Below are 15907 nucleotides of genomic sequence, written 5' to 3' on the forward strand. Positions count from 1 at the left end.
ACTTCATTTTGAGAAGCTCTTAATTGACAATGATTTACAATGTGATTAGAAAATGAGTAATCTGCTATTAAATAGCTCCATTACCCCTCCCCCTGGGATTCTGCAATGTCAAGCAGGATAGCATTCCATTCAAATTAGGTCCCTCAGTAACTCGTGTCTTTGGTTATAGTGGGGTCTTTGTTTTCGGACCCATTTGTGCAAGACTTATTAAGGGAGAGGTGTACTTCATCACAATAATCTAACTTTGCCAGGTTAACAGTTCATAACATAGACAGAACTGCTAAGTTAACATTTCATCACGTGGATTAAGAGTGCCAGGTTAATATTTCCTCACATAGATATAAGTGTTCCAAGTTAATATTTCATCAGTAGCTCTAACTGTGCCAGGTCAAGATTTTATCAAATAGACAGAACTATGAGGTTAATATTTCATCAAATTTATCTAAATCACATAGATCTATCAGGTTAATATTTCATCACAATGACCTAAATAATCCAAGTTAATATTTCATCACACTGATGTAAATATGCCAGGTTAATATTTCATCACATTGACCTAAATATGCCAGGTTAATATTTCATCACATTGACCTAAATATGCCAGGTTAATATTTCATCACATTGACCTAAATATGCCAGGTTAATATTTCGTCACATTGACCTAAATATGCCAGGTTAATATTTCATCACATTGACCTAAATATGCCAGGTTAATATTTCATTAATAGCTCAAACTGTGCCAGGATAATATTTCCTCAAGTAGATCTAACTGTACCATGCTTACTGTATCTCCATTACAGGGAAATTAAATTTTTAGTATTTGTGACCATGTTGTGAAAATCACAGAATTAAACCACCCTTTTATGAAGAAGTTTATTTTTTTCATTAAATTTTCTTTTCAACAAGCTGCTTACTTATGTTTCTATAAGAACAAAATAGCTAATATAGTTTTCTCAGGGACCCCTTTATGACTTGTATCATTATGTACATCTGACAATATAAAAACACCAGTGCTAAACAATGAATGAAACTGTATCACTTTAAGTAAATGTTGATAATTTACAAACCAACCTTTCTTATCTTCATGCCAACACAGATGATTTCTTTTCCATTTTAAGTGATTGGCTTATCTAACATAAATCCTGCACCATTTTAGTCCTGGTGATTCAGAAGTTTGTTAATTATGATGATTCTATATATCTTTCTACTGTTGAACAAGAGAATCAATTTGAGTTTACAAGAGTGAGCTGTCTCAAATGGATCATCAAGCTTTTTATACTTTTGTAAGAGTCTGTTTTCTAAAACTGAGACATTTAACTATTGTTCACCTGATTCAGAAATAGCCCTATCCCAGCATGCATTTTGATGAGCTAGTTAGTCATCCTACACCAATGATATGCTTATTTCCAACACAGTGGTGATGGATCAATCCTATCACTTCCTATAGCGACACAGATTATGTAATAAGTAGTACCAGGGTACTGAAGATTGGTTTGTAAACCTAAAATATTAAAAATGAAGTGTACAATTTTAAACCATGTTTTTGCAATATTGTGCTTTTACTGAGTTAGATCTAAACAAGTCTAAAAGAAAACTATTTTTTACCTTGTAAGGTGTTGGATTTAGTGCTCTCTTATGATCCTGTCGTATCGTTTTTAACATGTTCATGGTTTTGGCCCTCAACTCTGTCAGTGGTGGCAAGGGTTGTTTAATCTGAAAAAAATAACCATTTTAATGACACTATACAGTGAATTCAAGCAAATTCATAAGAAAAATATTTCATAGTTTTAAATGTGATGACAAAATTTCAGTGATACAGTGTGTGTGTGTTTGTGATTTGTACTTTTAAGGTAGCTTTAACAATTTTTCAGTCATACTGCTACAGTGTCTACAGTGTGGCAGTTTATAGTGATGTCTATCACTGGGGCATCAAGCCGCAGACATGTAGCATAATGTCCCACCCAGTCACATTATCATGACACTAGGCTGACCACTCCTGATACTAACCTCTTAATGCTGAGAGCCTAGCGAGGCAGCTGTTACTATCATTTTTTATAAGTCTTTGGTATGACTTGGCCGGAGTTCAAACCTGCAATCTTGCACATCAGAGGCAGATGCTCTAACCACTAGGCCACCTGAGCAGTCTCATTTATACATGAAGCAACAAATATCTTTGCAAGGTACAAAAAAATTGTAATTACAGCAACTGATTTCTACACTGAAATGTGTTTTTATCAACAACAGTTGGGTAATTTTTAAACCATCAAGACCCCCGATCAATGCCATTAAACTATGAAATATGTGGATAATTAGACAACTACATGTAGATAGTAGATAGTAGACAGATTTATGGCTGGCTGGTTACATGGGAGGATCAATCGACCAACTGATAGAAGACAAGACACACAGATATATATAGATACAAACAGACAGACAGATAGAAAAAAGCATATATAAACAGAATGAAAAAATTATAGTTAGATAAACAGACAGACATACATATATATATACAGAAAGACATATAATATATATATATATATATATATATATATATATTTAGAAAGAGAGAGAGAGAATGGCAAAGACAGTAACTGATAGATAGACAGAAAGTATTGTATCCATCTATCCTTCCATCAACACATATACAATATTAATGTAGATATCAAAGCCGCTTTCCTTACAGTGAGCATTAGGCTAATGTGAATCAACTTATTATTGTATTAAACAGGGTTACTATAGCTATTCAAAAACATCTGTTAAAATTATGACAAGTTTTGAAAAAAAGGAATTTCTTACCTCTCCATTGACCCAGTACAATTTATGTATATCTTCCACTTTTGCTGGTATAACGTATGCTCTTTTCGATTCCTGAAAAGGAATATGTTATTTTACAGATACAGTATTTATTAAATAAATTGTTTTATTATTGTGGATTAATACTCGTTCAAAGATACCATAAAATATCAAAAAGAAGAAGTATAAGTATTGAGACACTTCATTGTTCTTGCACAGGGTTGTAATATTTTAATTTACTTACCTTTATCTACAATTGTTTATCTCAAATGGTCATAAAATGCTTTCTGTCCTGTGGTTTGAAATTAAATAATGAAACTGTTTCCTTATATTTTACAATAACATGTTTTTACTTTATTGGAAAAAGATTTTGAATTGAAATTTATTTCTCTCACATTTATGACAACTGAAAAATTCGGAGTTCCCTACAAACAAACAACAGTAGTACTCAACTAAATATAGTAGACTGCTCAAAGGGAAATAACACTTGAGTATGTGCCCAGGATGTGATTAAGCATACCTTCAGATATGCACCAAGTTTTTCAACAACAAAAAACTATTTTGGTAGTCCTCCATTACTTGATGATAAAACTGAGTCTATTCTGATCACAACACAAAGACTTTCTCATTCACATCCTTTACCTCAAACAATAAATATCAGCAACACCAACATTAAAGTCACACAATCAGTACGAAACCTAGGTGTTACTCTGGACAGTACTCTCACATTGCACCAACATGTCATGAACATATGCAAGGCTGCATATCCTGAGCTGAGACGCATCAGCTCAATTCGCAAATATCTTTCAGTTGATGCCACTAAAACACTGGTGTGTTCATTAGTGCTTTCAAGACTGGACTATTGTACCTCAATTATGTCTGGTTCATCTCAATATCTGCTCCAGAAACTTCAAAAAGTTCAAAACAGAGCTGCTTGGATCATACTTAGAGTACCACGATCAGAGCACACCTCCCCGCTGCTCTGTACCCTACACTGGCAATCCATTCGATCCAGAATCAAACACAAAATTTGTTCTCTGTGCTATGTTTCACTGTTAGACTCTAGTCCAACATACCTATCCGACCTCACCCACGTGTACACACCAGCAAGATACTCACACTCCTCTTCTGACAATCATATTCTCATTATTCCCACTATGAATACAAAGTCATATGGACAGCATTCTTTTGCATACCAGGGCCCAGCAACGTGGAATGAATTGCCCACTGAACTTAGACACAAAGACACAGTGATCACATTCAAGAGTGCTCTCAAAACTCACTTATTTCGACTGCAAGAACAAACTTAAAGACCTAATAATGTTTCCTACCTTAAATATTCTCAGCATGTGTTTTAATGTTTTCTAATTTCATGGCATTTGTTTTTGTAATCATATCATTATATGTTTTTTATCTTATAGTGTTGTCTAATGTTGTAAAGCGCTTAGAGCTTCTAAAGATTAGGCACTATAAAAAGTCCTCATTATTATTAATTATTACTTCTCAAACTAATTCCAACATAATAACAATGGTATAAACATAAATCCCCTCAATATAATTCCAACATAATAACAAGGGTATGGACAAAAAGGCCATCAATATAAAGCCAACATAATAATCATGGTATAGGCATTGATCCAATCAATATAATGCCAACATAAAAACAAGGGTACGGACATAAATCCCCTCAATCTAATGCCACCACTTAAAAAACAGTGGTATGATCATGGATCCCATTATAATGAAAATAAAGTTCTATCATTACTAATTGTTTTATTTTACTTTATGGCTGAGAATATCAATTACTATAACATTATGACTGATGACAATCTTGAGTTGTAGTGATAATACCACTCCATATCAAATCCCAATAAACATGTAGTTTGTGTTCGTAGTGTTAATATCTATAATGGCACATTATGTATCAGTAGATGAGTTTTATACATGGGTAGATATGGTCATGTGTTTATACATAGGTAGATATGGTCATGTGTTTATACATAGGTAGATATGGTCATGTGTTTATACATAGGTAGATATGGTCATGTGTTTTTACATAGGTATATATGGTCATGTGTTTAAACATAGGTAGATATGGTCATGTGTTTAAACATAGGTAGATATGGTCATGTGTTTTTACATGGGTAGATATGGTCATGTGTTTGTACATGGTAGACATGTTAATGTGTTTTATACATGGGCAGATATGGTCATGTGTTTATACATGGTAGACAGGTTAATGAGTTTTATACATGGGTAGATATGATCATGGGTTTTTACATGGTAGACATGTTAATGTGTTTTATACATGAGTAGATATGGTCATGTGTTTATACATGGTAGACAGGTTAATGAGTTTTATACATGGGTAGATATGATCATGTGTTTGTACATGGTAAATATGTTAATGTGTTTTATACATGGGTAGATATGATCATGTGTTTGTACATGGTAGACATGTTAATGAGTTTTATACATGGGTAGATATGATCATGTGTTTGTACATGGTAGACATGTTAATGTGTTTTATACATGAGTAGATATGATCATGTGTTTGTACATGGTAGACATGTTAATGTGTATTATACATGGGTAGATACGGTCATGTATTTATACATGGTAGACATGTTAATGAGTTTTATACATGGGTAGATATGGTCATGTGTTTGTACATGGTACACATGTTAATGTGTTTTATACATGGGTAGATAAGGTTATGTGTTTATACATGGTAGACATGTTAATGTGTTTTATACAAAGGTAAACATGTAAATGTTTCTATACATGGATAAATATGGTATTGTATTTTATGCATGGGTAGATATGGTCATGTTTTATGCATGGATAAACATGGTAATGTACTTTATACATGGGCATAGACAATGGTAATGTGTTTGTGCATGGGTAAATATGGTAATATGATTATGCATTGGTAAATACGGTAATATATGTTATACATGGGTACATATGGTAATGTGTTTGCTGCTACAGAAAAAACCACTAACCTGGAATGGATGTCTGCACAACACTCTCTGCCCAACTTTTGGCTTTGGTTCATCTGGCAACGTCATCAAATCTACAAGAGCATTTCCTGAAAATCAAAAGACTAAATTCTGCATCATGTCTTTTGGAATCATGTTTTTAAAAAAAATGTAAAGCATACAGTCAAACCTGGTCTAAATGTCCACTTTACTGGTTGTTACAAGAGAAACCAAACCATGTACATGTAAGGGAAAGGGAAGTCTGACTTTGACTGATAACCTGTACATTGGAACATGACAGTGTTGGTCCCTGCCAAGTTATTAAATTCTAAGCTGCTGCATTAGTACTTGTAGTTGTCAACAGCAAAATACTTGTATCAATAAGCTATCCTGTTTAAATCCATTGGTTTTACTTGATGATAGGCATGATTTAAGGTCAACAGTTTTTCTTAAAATTAAATCTATAGGAATTATCGTAATTTCAAATTTATGTCCAAATATTTAAGTCTGAATAACAGCATCAACTGCCCTGAAAGTGTCAAAGGATATGCTCCATTGTGACTAATACAACTGTCCTAAAAGTGTCAAAGGATATGCTCCATTGTGACTAATACAACTGCCCTGAAAGTGTCAAAGAATATGCTCCATTGTACCTAATACAACTGTCCTGAAAGTGTCAAAGGATATGCTCCATTGTAACTAATACAACTGTCCTGAAAGTGTCAAAGGATATGCTCCATTGTAACTAAAACAACTGTCCTGAAAGTTTCAGAGGATATGCTCTATTGTGACCAATACAACAAACTGATTTCAGATCAGAGTTAAACTACATTTTCAAAGTTGTATTTTTCAGATATACTGGGTAGAAATTAATATTCAGCCATCACAAGGACCAATTGGTGTTGTTAAAGAAATTCAAGATTTATTGGAAGATATGTAAAATTTACTTACATATATTTGCTAAAACCACTGATATCAGACGTTTTACACAATTTCATCAGTGTTTAGCAGCATATACATACACCTCAAATAAAAAAGTTACATAAGGCATTTATATACAAATATACATGTTCTAATAAAAAAAATATTTTTCTGCTTATCATTTAGTAATAACTACTGCAATTAGGTACTATTATTGATAATGTAATAATTAGTAATGTGTACTACTATTGATAATGTAAATAATTATGTAATTATGTACTATTATTGGTAATGTAATAATTATGTAATTGTGTACTATTATTGATAATGTAATAATTATTTAAACATAACTTCTTTGTTATGAATAAATGCTCTCTGCACCAGGTTGAACATTCTGAAAAACAGAAGAGGATGTTTCCATAGTTTTTTATTAATAATTTAAATGGTTGATCAATGTATGTTTTCTATATGATGATGTCATAATCTGGCTTATTGGGTTTTTCTTTTGTTTGACAAAAGTAGACTGTAATAAAAAATGAAAGACATAATGTTTCAGAAGCCTCTTGTAAAAAATTATATATTTCAGTATGTTATTAGACTAGTGGAACTAACATATAATTGATAACCTGGGTTCATTAGGAAATATACGTCTTGTCCAATAGAATTACTCAAAACATTTCCAGGCCACTGCTATGTCCCAGCTATGAGGTAGACAAATGACCTAGATATAGCACTTATGCTGGCACAGATTATGGCCAATGTAATGTTGTTTTTAACTTTAGTACAAGGCTCACACTCTTGCCTTTGACATTTTATTCTGACAAAATGTTTCAAAAGAATATTTGCAACAATTGATTCACCCAGTTCATTTTCAAATGAGCAAAACACTTAAGTGTCTATAATCATCGAATGTGTTCACTTGAATATAAAGATGTCAGGATGGTTAACTTAGCATCTTACAACTGCTTGTTCTATTTGCAACAATGTTCTCTCTTACACAGCACTAATAACACTTTACTGAATCATGTAAAATTACATAAAGTGCAAATGCCTGTGTTGGAACAAAATTAGTGTAAATAGCAACAGAAATGGGATATTATATAAATTTCAACATGAAGTAGGCAATATACCCATTATGTTTAATGGTGCTATAAATGACTGCTTCACGTTTTTGTGAAATTTGAGAACCTGAGTAAACCAAAACCCATCTGACTCTTAGTTACAATTTTTCAGTAATAATTCATTTTATAAGATTACTGCATTGTCTCCTTTTCTTATTTAAAAAACTGTGAGAACTGTGATGGAGTACTTTTCTAAGAATCTGTCACTAAGCAACATAAACAATGTTGAATTACCATCTGCTCCATACAGCCTGTATACATTCTTCTTTCCTGGAATGGTTACTTTTTCAACATCTTCACTTAGCTTCATCCTTGGTTTACGATTTACCTCTGTCAGCTGAAAAATAGTGAACCAGTCTTGATTTCATATTAAGGACCAATTGCTAAGTTAGGTAATTAGCCCTACTCATGCATAAATAAAAACAACTAACTTCATCCATTTTTATTTTGCAAAAATTGATCTTTATAGAAATAAGCTTTAAGGAATGACAAGAAACAACATGAAGAGAAGCAGAGTTTTTAACTAGTTTCATAGAATTTGTGGGTTTATCGCCATTTTTCAGCACATGATAGGTTATACATGGCAGACAGTATAACTGGTGGAGTAAGAACCTGAGCAAACCCTGATAAGAACCATTGACCCACAGGAGTCTACAGGCAAGGTTTCTGGCAGAACCACAATGGCCAAGCCCAAGACATGAACCCATATGGACAGAGGTGAGATAGCAGTGATTGGTAAAGGTGAATAATTTAGTCCACCTGGCTGCCCATGTTCCTAATACAATTATACAATTATATTTTCATTAACATCTGACAAGATCAAAACATGAAACTGCTTAAAATTATAGTGTGAATATAAAGTGCATGTAGCCATGAAAATGTATGAAGTTATGAAAATGCATGTGGTCATGAAAATGTATGTAGTCATGAAAATGTATGTAGTCATGAAAATGTATGTAGTCCTGAAAATGCATGTAGTCATGAAAATGTATGTAGTCATGAAAAGGCATGTAGTCATGAAAATGTATGTAGTCATGAAAATGCATGTAGTCATGAAAATGTATGTAGTCATGAAAAGGTATGTAGTCAAGAAAATGTACATGGTCATGAAAATGCATGTGGTCATGAAAATGTACGTGGTCATGAAAATGAATGTAGTCATGAAAATGTATGTAGTCATGAAAATGTATGTAGTCATGAAAATGAATGTAGTCATGAAACTGCATGTAGTCATGAAAATACATGTAGTCATGAAAAGGTATGTAGTCATGAAAAGGTATGTAGTCATGAAAATGTATGTAGTCATGAAAATGAATGTAGTCATGAAAATGTATGTAGTCAAGAAAATGTACATGGTCATGAAAATGTACGTGGTCATGAAAATGAATGTAGTCATGAAAATGTATGTGGTCATGAAAATGTATGTAGTCATGAAAATGCATGTAGTCATGAAAATGTACATGGTCATGAAAATGCATGTGGTCATGAAAATGTATGTAGTCATGAAAATGCATGTAGTCATGAAAATGCATGTAGTCATGAAAATGCATATACTCATGAAAATGCATATACTCATGAAAATGTACATGGTCATGAAAATGAATGTAGTCATGAAAATGCACATGAAAATTTATTTAGTCATGCAAATCCTAAAACTATACTTCACCAATTAAAATGAATATTTTTCCTAATCTTAACTTGAATAACACTAAATAATTAAGGTCATAAAAAGAAACTTGAATTTCAATTAGAAAACTTATAATACTGAATATAAACTGAAATGAAAATCTCTTGAAATCTGTGCCAATTCTGCAAGTCATCATCAACACAACCGGTCATCATTTGATTTGTTAATGTCTAAAATCAAATGTTTCAAACTATAACAGGGTTGCAGTTATACCAGCAACCAACATTTTCAATAAAATCAACCATCTTCTGAAATTTATAGCCAAAATTCAGATTTCTTTACCTGGCTTAAATACTTATATGCTGCTTTCTTGTGGAGGGAGAGGTCATTAATTGTTTTTTAAACTGAGAAGTATACTTTTCGAAAATCTGAAGTATATCTCCTCTTCCCCATCATCATAATCAGTTTCAACAAAGAACATCAGTGATAATCAGCTATTTCCACCACAAAAGATCCAACAAGCTGTGCCCAAAACAAGTTACTGTGCTCAAGTGTATTATGATTAGCCAATGTGCTACAAGGCTGAGCTTACATTCCACCAGGTAAAATTCATAAGCTCTGCCAACAAGCCTAATTTGTTCTTAATACTACAGCAACCAGAAAGTGACAAAGAATTATGTGTTTAGAGGTGCCCCATTCTTCTCTAGGTAATGAAAGAATTTAAAATAAATAAATAAGTGTAGTGGTTATCAATAAGTGTATTCACATTTTAGATATATTTGAGGGCCATGGGTCAACTTAAGTTTTGATGCCCTTAAAAGCTACTACCTGCCATTACTTACCTTAAATACACCTCCTAGGGCTGGCTGTTTTTGACATGTAACAAGGTGTGTGCCGATTCCAAAACTGTTTATTTCATGACCCTGAAAAAGAAAAACCAAACTTAATTTAACACACAGCATGCATAACTGCTACTGGAATTGCTTAATTGAAAACTGTTTAACAATTAATTGTATAGCAGCCACCCATGTAAAGTCAATCCCATAGCAGTCACCTGTGTAAAGTCAATCCCATAGCAGCCACCCATATAAAGTCAATCCCAAAGCAGCCACCTGTGTACAATCAATCATTATCAGCAACTTTTGAAAATTTAAACCAACAACATGCAACCGTGTAAAACAGATCCTGTAGCAACCACCCATATAGTCATTCCCATTGCAGTCAACAGTCCTTAAGCAACCATCTGTGTAATCAGTCTTATAATAGCCATCCGTGTATGGTCCATCCCACAGTGGACATTTGTGTAAAGTCATCCTATAGCAGCTACCTGTGTGCATAAATTCTGAAGCAACCACCAGTGTAAAGTCAATCCTATAGTAGCCACCTGTGTGCACTCAAACCTGAAGCAGATGCCTGTATATTTTGGTACACTAAGTCATATATATATATATATATATATATATAAATGACAATAATTTTTCCTGTACATTGTGGACACCTGTACATCTTGTTTCCATAAATTCCTATAATAACCTTTATAAATAGGTTTGACAGTATTCTGATGAAGTATAATTGACCCCAATGAATTAGACATCAATACATTTTTTACCTCAATAGAAAGACTGCCTGTCCTTAAAGACAAATGGTCTTTAGCATCTTAGCTTTGTCATAGAATGATCACTGTTTATGTTTTAGTTTTTGATGTATTTAAATGGCACAGTCTGTGACAGCATAAGGTAGTAAAAAACTAATTTTTCTAAGGAAAATGTTTCCTCATGAATACTTACCCAATCATAATACCTTAGGAGAAAAATAACCCTAATGAGGCAATTACCTGTAGGGAAAAAATCCAACTGTAAAAGTAAAAACACTGAAGCTGGTGCCAAGATGCTATAAATGCCTTGGAATATAAACTCACCAACATGTAACCCATTTCTAATGGAATTACACATATATCAGGAGTTTTTATAAGCGCTAGAGGCTTACACATACATAAAATAATTCTAGTCCGAACTCAATGAAGAAGTCGCTTAGGCTCCCTGTGAGGTCTCTAATGATGAGGGCATGCTTCTTGGCACTAGTGGAAGCAGTAACTGACAAGCTCTTAGACTTTGCCGCCAATCCTTATACCAGAGGGGAGACCACTCTGCCTGACCACCAAATAGGTCAGGAGACAACTTTTAGCTCCCAGTAGCTAAAAGTAGTATATGGGAGGGCTTGACCTGCAAGGTAGTTGTAGTTCTCCTAATGTATTATGATTTGGTAACATATTTATAAAAAAAATGATCTAACAAACAAACACAGTACAGAATGCATACTGTTACATGATTCTGTCAATTTGATTGCTATTGCAACTTATAGTTTTTGAGAAAAAATGTATGACCTGCAACAACAACCTAACCATCTTACATCACAGCCATATAAGATATTTCTGGCTTTTTGGCAGTGGCTTTATGCAGCTGCCCAGTGAAACAACTGGCAGAAGTATCTAAAGATATAGCAGCTTGGACAAAAGAACCTGCAGAGAAAAAATAGCTACTACTTCAGTATGATTGGTGTGCTACAGCATTTTTGCAAAACAATGCTTATACTAAAGAGACAGCAATGACTTGCTTTGAATTGGATACTGCCATCTTAAAACCATCTGAAATAATGTTTTGCGTCTAGCTTTGATATGAGCATTATATTGTGAAAATAATGAAGCAATCTATGAACCTCAAAGCTGAACCTATTTCCTTCATTTTCTTGCATGAGCTTTTTAGATTTTTTCAAACACTTTTACCAATTTCTTCTAGCAACTGACAAGGATGGGACTTAAAGTGAAAGGCAAAATTACATCAGTGATCCAAATGCCCATGATGTAGGATGGTAAGAGGGCTCTCTATTTACATTGCAATTACAAATGTAGTAAGCAACTTTACTTCAAGAGGGCTTCCTATTAGATATTGCAATTACAACTATAGTAAATGGCTATACTTCAAGAGGTTTTCCTATTACATATTGCAATTACAACTGTAGCAAATGGCTATACTTCAAGAGGTTTTCCTATTACATATTGCAATTACAACTGTAATAAATGGCTATACTTCAAGAAGGCTTCTTATTAATATTGCAATTACAACTGTAGTAAGCGACTTTACTTCAAGAGGGCTTCCTATTATATATTGCAATTACAACTGTAATAAATGACAATACATCAAGACTGCTTCTTATTACATGTTGCAATTGCAATTGTAGTAAGTTGCTATACTTCAAGAGGGCTTCCAAGTGCATACTGTAATTACAACCACATAGTAAGTCACTAAGCTTCAAGAGGGCTTCCTATTACATATTATAATTACAACAGTGTAGTAAGTACTTCAAGAGGGTTTATTACCTGCTGGTTCAAGGAATGTATGGTGTCTTCATTGATGTCATTACTGGCCACAATGTTTAGATTGGCAAACCAAGGGAGATCATATCTACATGTGGACAGGGAAAAACATGATTAAATTAAAAAAGTGGTATTCTATAAACATAAATATCAATAACAACAGCTAAAATGGAAAATATTAAAGAACTGATGCACAAAATAAATGAAGGGGCAGGTAATAAAAATATTGAATTCTCAGACATGCTTCAAAAGATGCTATAATTCGGAAAATAGCAAGCAAACATCTGCCATTGGATAATAAAATCAGGATAGGAATAAACAGCCATGATACATATATTATTATGAAAAGAATATTTTTGAGCTAGCATGAGGGAAATAAACATGTTCTTATAAACAATTTACTCCAACGTTGAGAACCATTAAAATATAAAACTTGTTATCAAGACAGATTTATCAGTGCAAGCTAATGTGCTTTTAACAAAACTGTGAAAATGAACATATTTGCTTTACTTATTACGTTGAATTTTCTAATCTGCTGAATCAGCAAGCTTGGAAGATTTGTGTCCCATATTGTGAGCATATGCATGGAGTGTAATTCATGGCTCCCTCCTCTGGACTCTCTAGATGGGGCTCAAAAGTCAAAAGTAAAAATAAAGTCCCAAATCTTTTCTTTACAGTGACATTTGACATTTAACAGTATTTATAAATGAAGTCATGGAAGGAATATAAAACATATCTGCAACTGATTTTTGGCTTATAATGAACTCTCTTGTTTTAATGCCCTTCATTTTGATGCATTTCCAAAATGTGGCCAGGCCATGTGCCTCACTTAAAGCTTCCAAATACACAAAATTTCATTTTTCCATATAAATTACAGAATTTTAAACCATTTTGTTTATTTTATTTTTTCCCTAATTGGCCAATACTGTAGGGGCCCCAAGTGGCCGAGTGATCTAAAGCGCTCTCCATTATGGATCACTGCCATCTCATCTCTATCTGCATGGGTATGTGAGAAAGTTTGCCAGTACCTTCTCGTGGGTCAGTGGTTCGTCCCGGGTTCTTCCTTCACCAATAATACTGGCCGCTATGCATAGCCTATCGTGTGCTGAAAAATGGCGTTAAACCCCACAACAACAACCAATACTGTTACAGTACTTGAATCTGTGTCAGCTTGTATATTCTGTAGTAGCTACAGGGTGCCTGGAATTGCCATGGACAAAAAAAAAAGGTGTCAAACTGGCAGGTTGGTTAATATAGCTGTTCATCTGTAACATCCAAATCAAACCATCACTTCTGAGTATGATTTTTTAATTCCTGGTTTAAAGCAACCATTGAAGCAATAATCTAAAACATATTTGATCAGTATGTCTCCAACATACCAGTTCTCAGTCCAAAGTAATGAATGAAGCTTCTAAATACTGCCTTTGCGCATTATTCAATCACAAGATGTGACTTTCAGGCTGCTTATTTACATAAAGTACTCTCAGAAATAAAGTCCATCAGCCATATATGGTCCCACACCAGTATAAAAATCTATATGTAGACTGGCAGTGTATGTGCACCCAACATGTAGATTACCAGTACATGTGACTAATCCACTGCAATGACTACCATTAATGTGGGCCTGCAAGCGTGCTACTTGTAGGAACAGCGACATGCATACTGTGACATTGGAAACTTAACATTCAAACACATTTAGTGAGATCTATATTAGACTGGCAATGCATGTGCAAATGCATATAGATTGCTAGTACATGTGGCTGATACACTGCAGTGGCTACCAGTAATGTGAGCCTGCCCACATGTTACAAACACACTGTGACCCTGAAAACTAAACAAACACATTTAGTGAGACTCATTCAGTATCATGCGTCTCTGATATAAACATTTTCCAAGCATCACATAATGTGAATTTTTCACTACTGAAATCTCAGGAGATCCAAGGGTCATTGTAGCTTTATGAGATCCTAGGGGCACTGTAGCTTCATGAGTTCCTAGGGTCATTGTAGCTTTATGAGATCCTAGGGTCACTGTAGCTTCATGAGATCCTAGGGTCATTGTAGCTTTATGAGATCCTAGGGTCACTGTAGCTTTATGAGATCCTAGGGGCACTGTAGCTTTATGAGATCCTAGGGACACTGTGGCTTCATGAGATCCTAGGGGCACTGTAGCTTCATGAGATCCTAGGGCCATTGTAGCTTTATGAGATCCTAGGGTCACTGTAGCTTTATGAGATCCAAGGGGCACTGTACTTCATGAGATCCTAGGGTCACTGTAGCTTCATGAGATCCTAGGGTCACTGTAACTTTATGAAACCCTAGGGTCTTGTAGCTTTAAGAGATCCTGGGTCATTGTAGCTTTATGAGATCCTAAGAGCATTGTAGCTTTATGAGATCCTAGGGTCTCTGTAGCTTTATGAGATCCTGGGTCATTGTAACTTTTATGAGATCCTAGAGGCATTGTGCTTCATGAAATCCGAGGGGCACTGTAGCTTCACGAGATCCTAGGGTCATTGTAGCTTTATGAGATCATAGGGTCATTGTAGCTTAATGAGATCCTAGGGGCACTGTAGCTTTATGAGAGCATAGGGGCATTGTAGTTTTATGAGATCCTTGGGGCATTGTAGCTTTATGAGATCATAGGGGCATTGAAGATTAATGAGATGTCAATGTGATATTTGCATGGCTCAAGAGCAAAGTTCTTTAGCAAACAAACATAGAAACGTGATGTCTCCTGCAAGAATATCAACCCTAAGTAGCTTTTACTGCCATTAATAGATCAAGAGTGAATAATGCTTTGCAACAATGTAGTCAGTATTTATGGATGTGAATTATCATATTATAATGAAGAAGATCTGTAGTGTTTCATATAAGGCAACATCCAGCCATCAATATTGCTCAGAATTATTAATGATATACTAAACAATATCCTTTAACCTGTTACCTCATGCAAGCGTCTTTGGATGCCTCTATTCCATTCGCATGGAAGCGCCTTTTGACGCCTCTATTCCATTCTCATGGAAGCGCCTTTTGATACCTGCTGTAAACATCAGCCATTTTGTGCTGATTTTTGTAGCACCACCTTTGGGGAA

General features: G+C 34.3%; 1 protein-coding gene across 1 annotated transcript in view; it reads right to left on the reverse strand.

Annotated features, from left to right (window-relative positions):
• Nucleotides 1-15907, reverse strand: part of LOC149783710 (nicotinate phosphoribosyltransferase-like) — a 63271-nt gene that overhangs the window by 23075 nt on the left and 24289 nt on the right. The window contains exons 9-14 of the mRNA XM_089931951.1: nt 12820-12904; nt 10286-10366; nt 8051-8153; nt 5799-5884; nt 2797-2868; nt 1606-1713 (exon numbers count right to left, since the gene is read on the reverse strand). Of these exons, the coding sequence (XP_089788077.1) occupies nt 1606-1713; nt 2797-2868; nt 5799-5884; nt 8051-8153; nt 10286-10366; nt 12820-12904 (535 nt within the window). The remainder of the gene's footprint in view (nt 1-1605; nt 1714-2796; nt 2869-5798; nt 5885-8050; nt 8154-10285; nt 10367-12819; nt 12905-15907) is intronic.

The sequence above is a fragment of the Sinohyriopsis cumingii genome, chromosome 14 (assembly GCF_028554795.1).
Source record: "Sinohyriopsis cumingii isolate HCF-2022 chromosome 14, ASM2855479v2, whole genome shotgun sequence".
Classification (NCBI taxonomy): Eukaryota; Metazoa; Mollusca; class Bivalvia; order Unionida; family Unionidae; genus Sinohyriopsis; species Sinohyriopsis cumingii.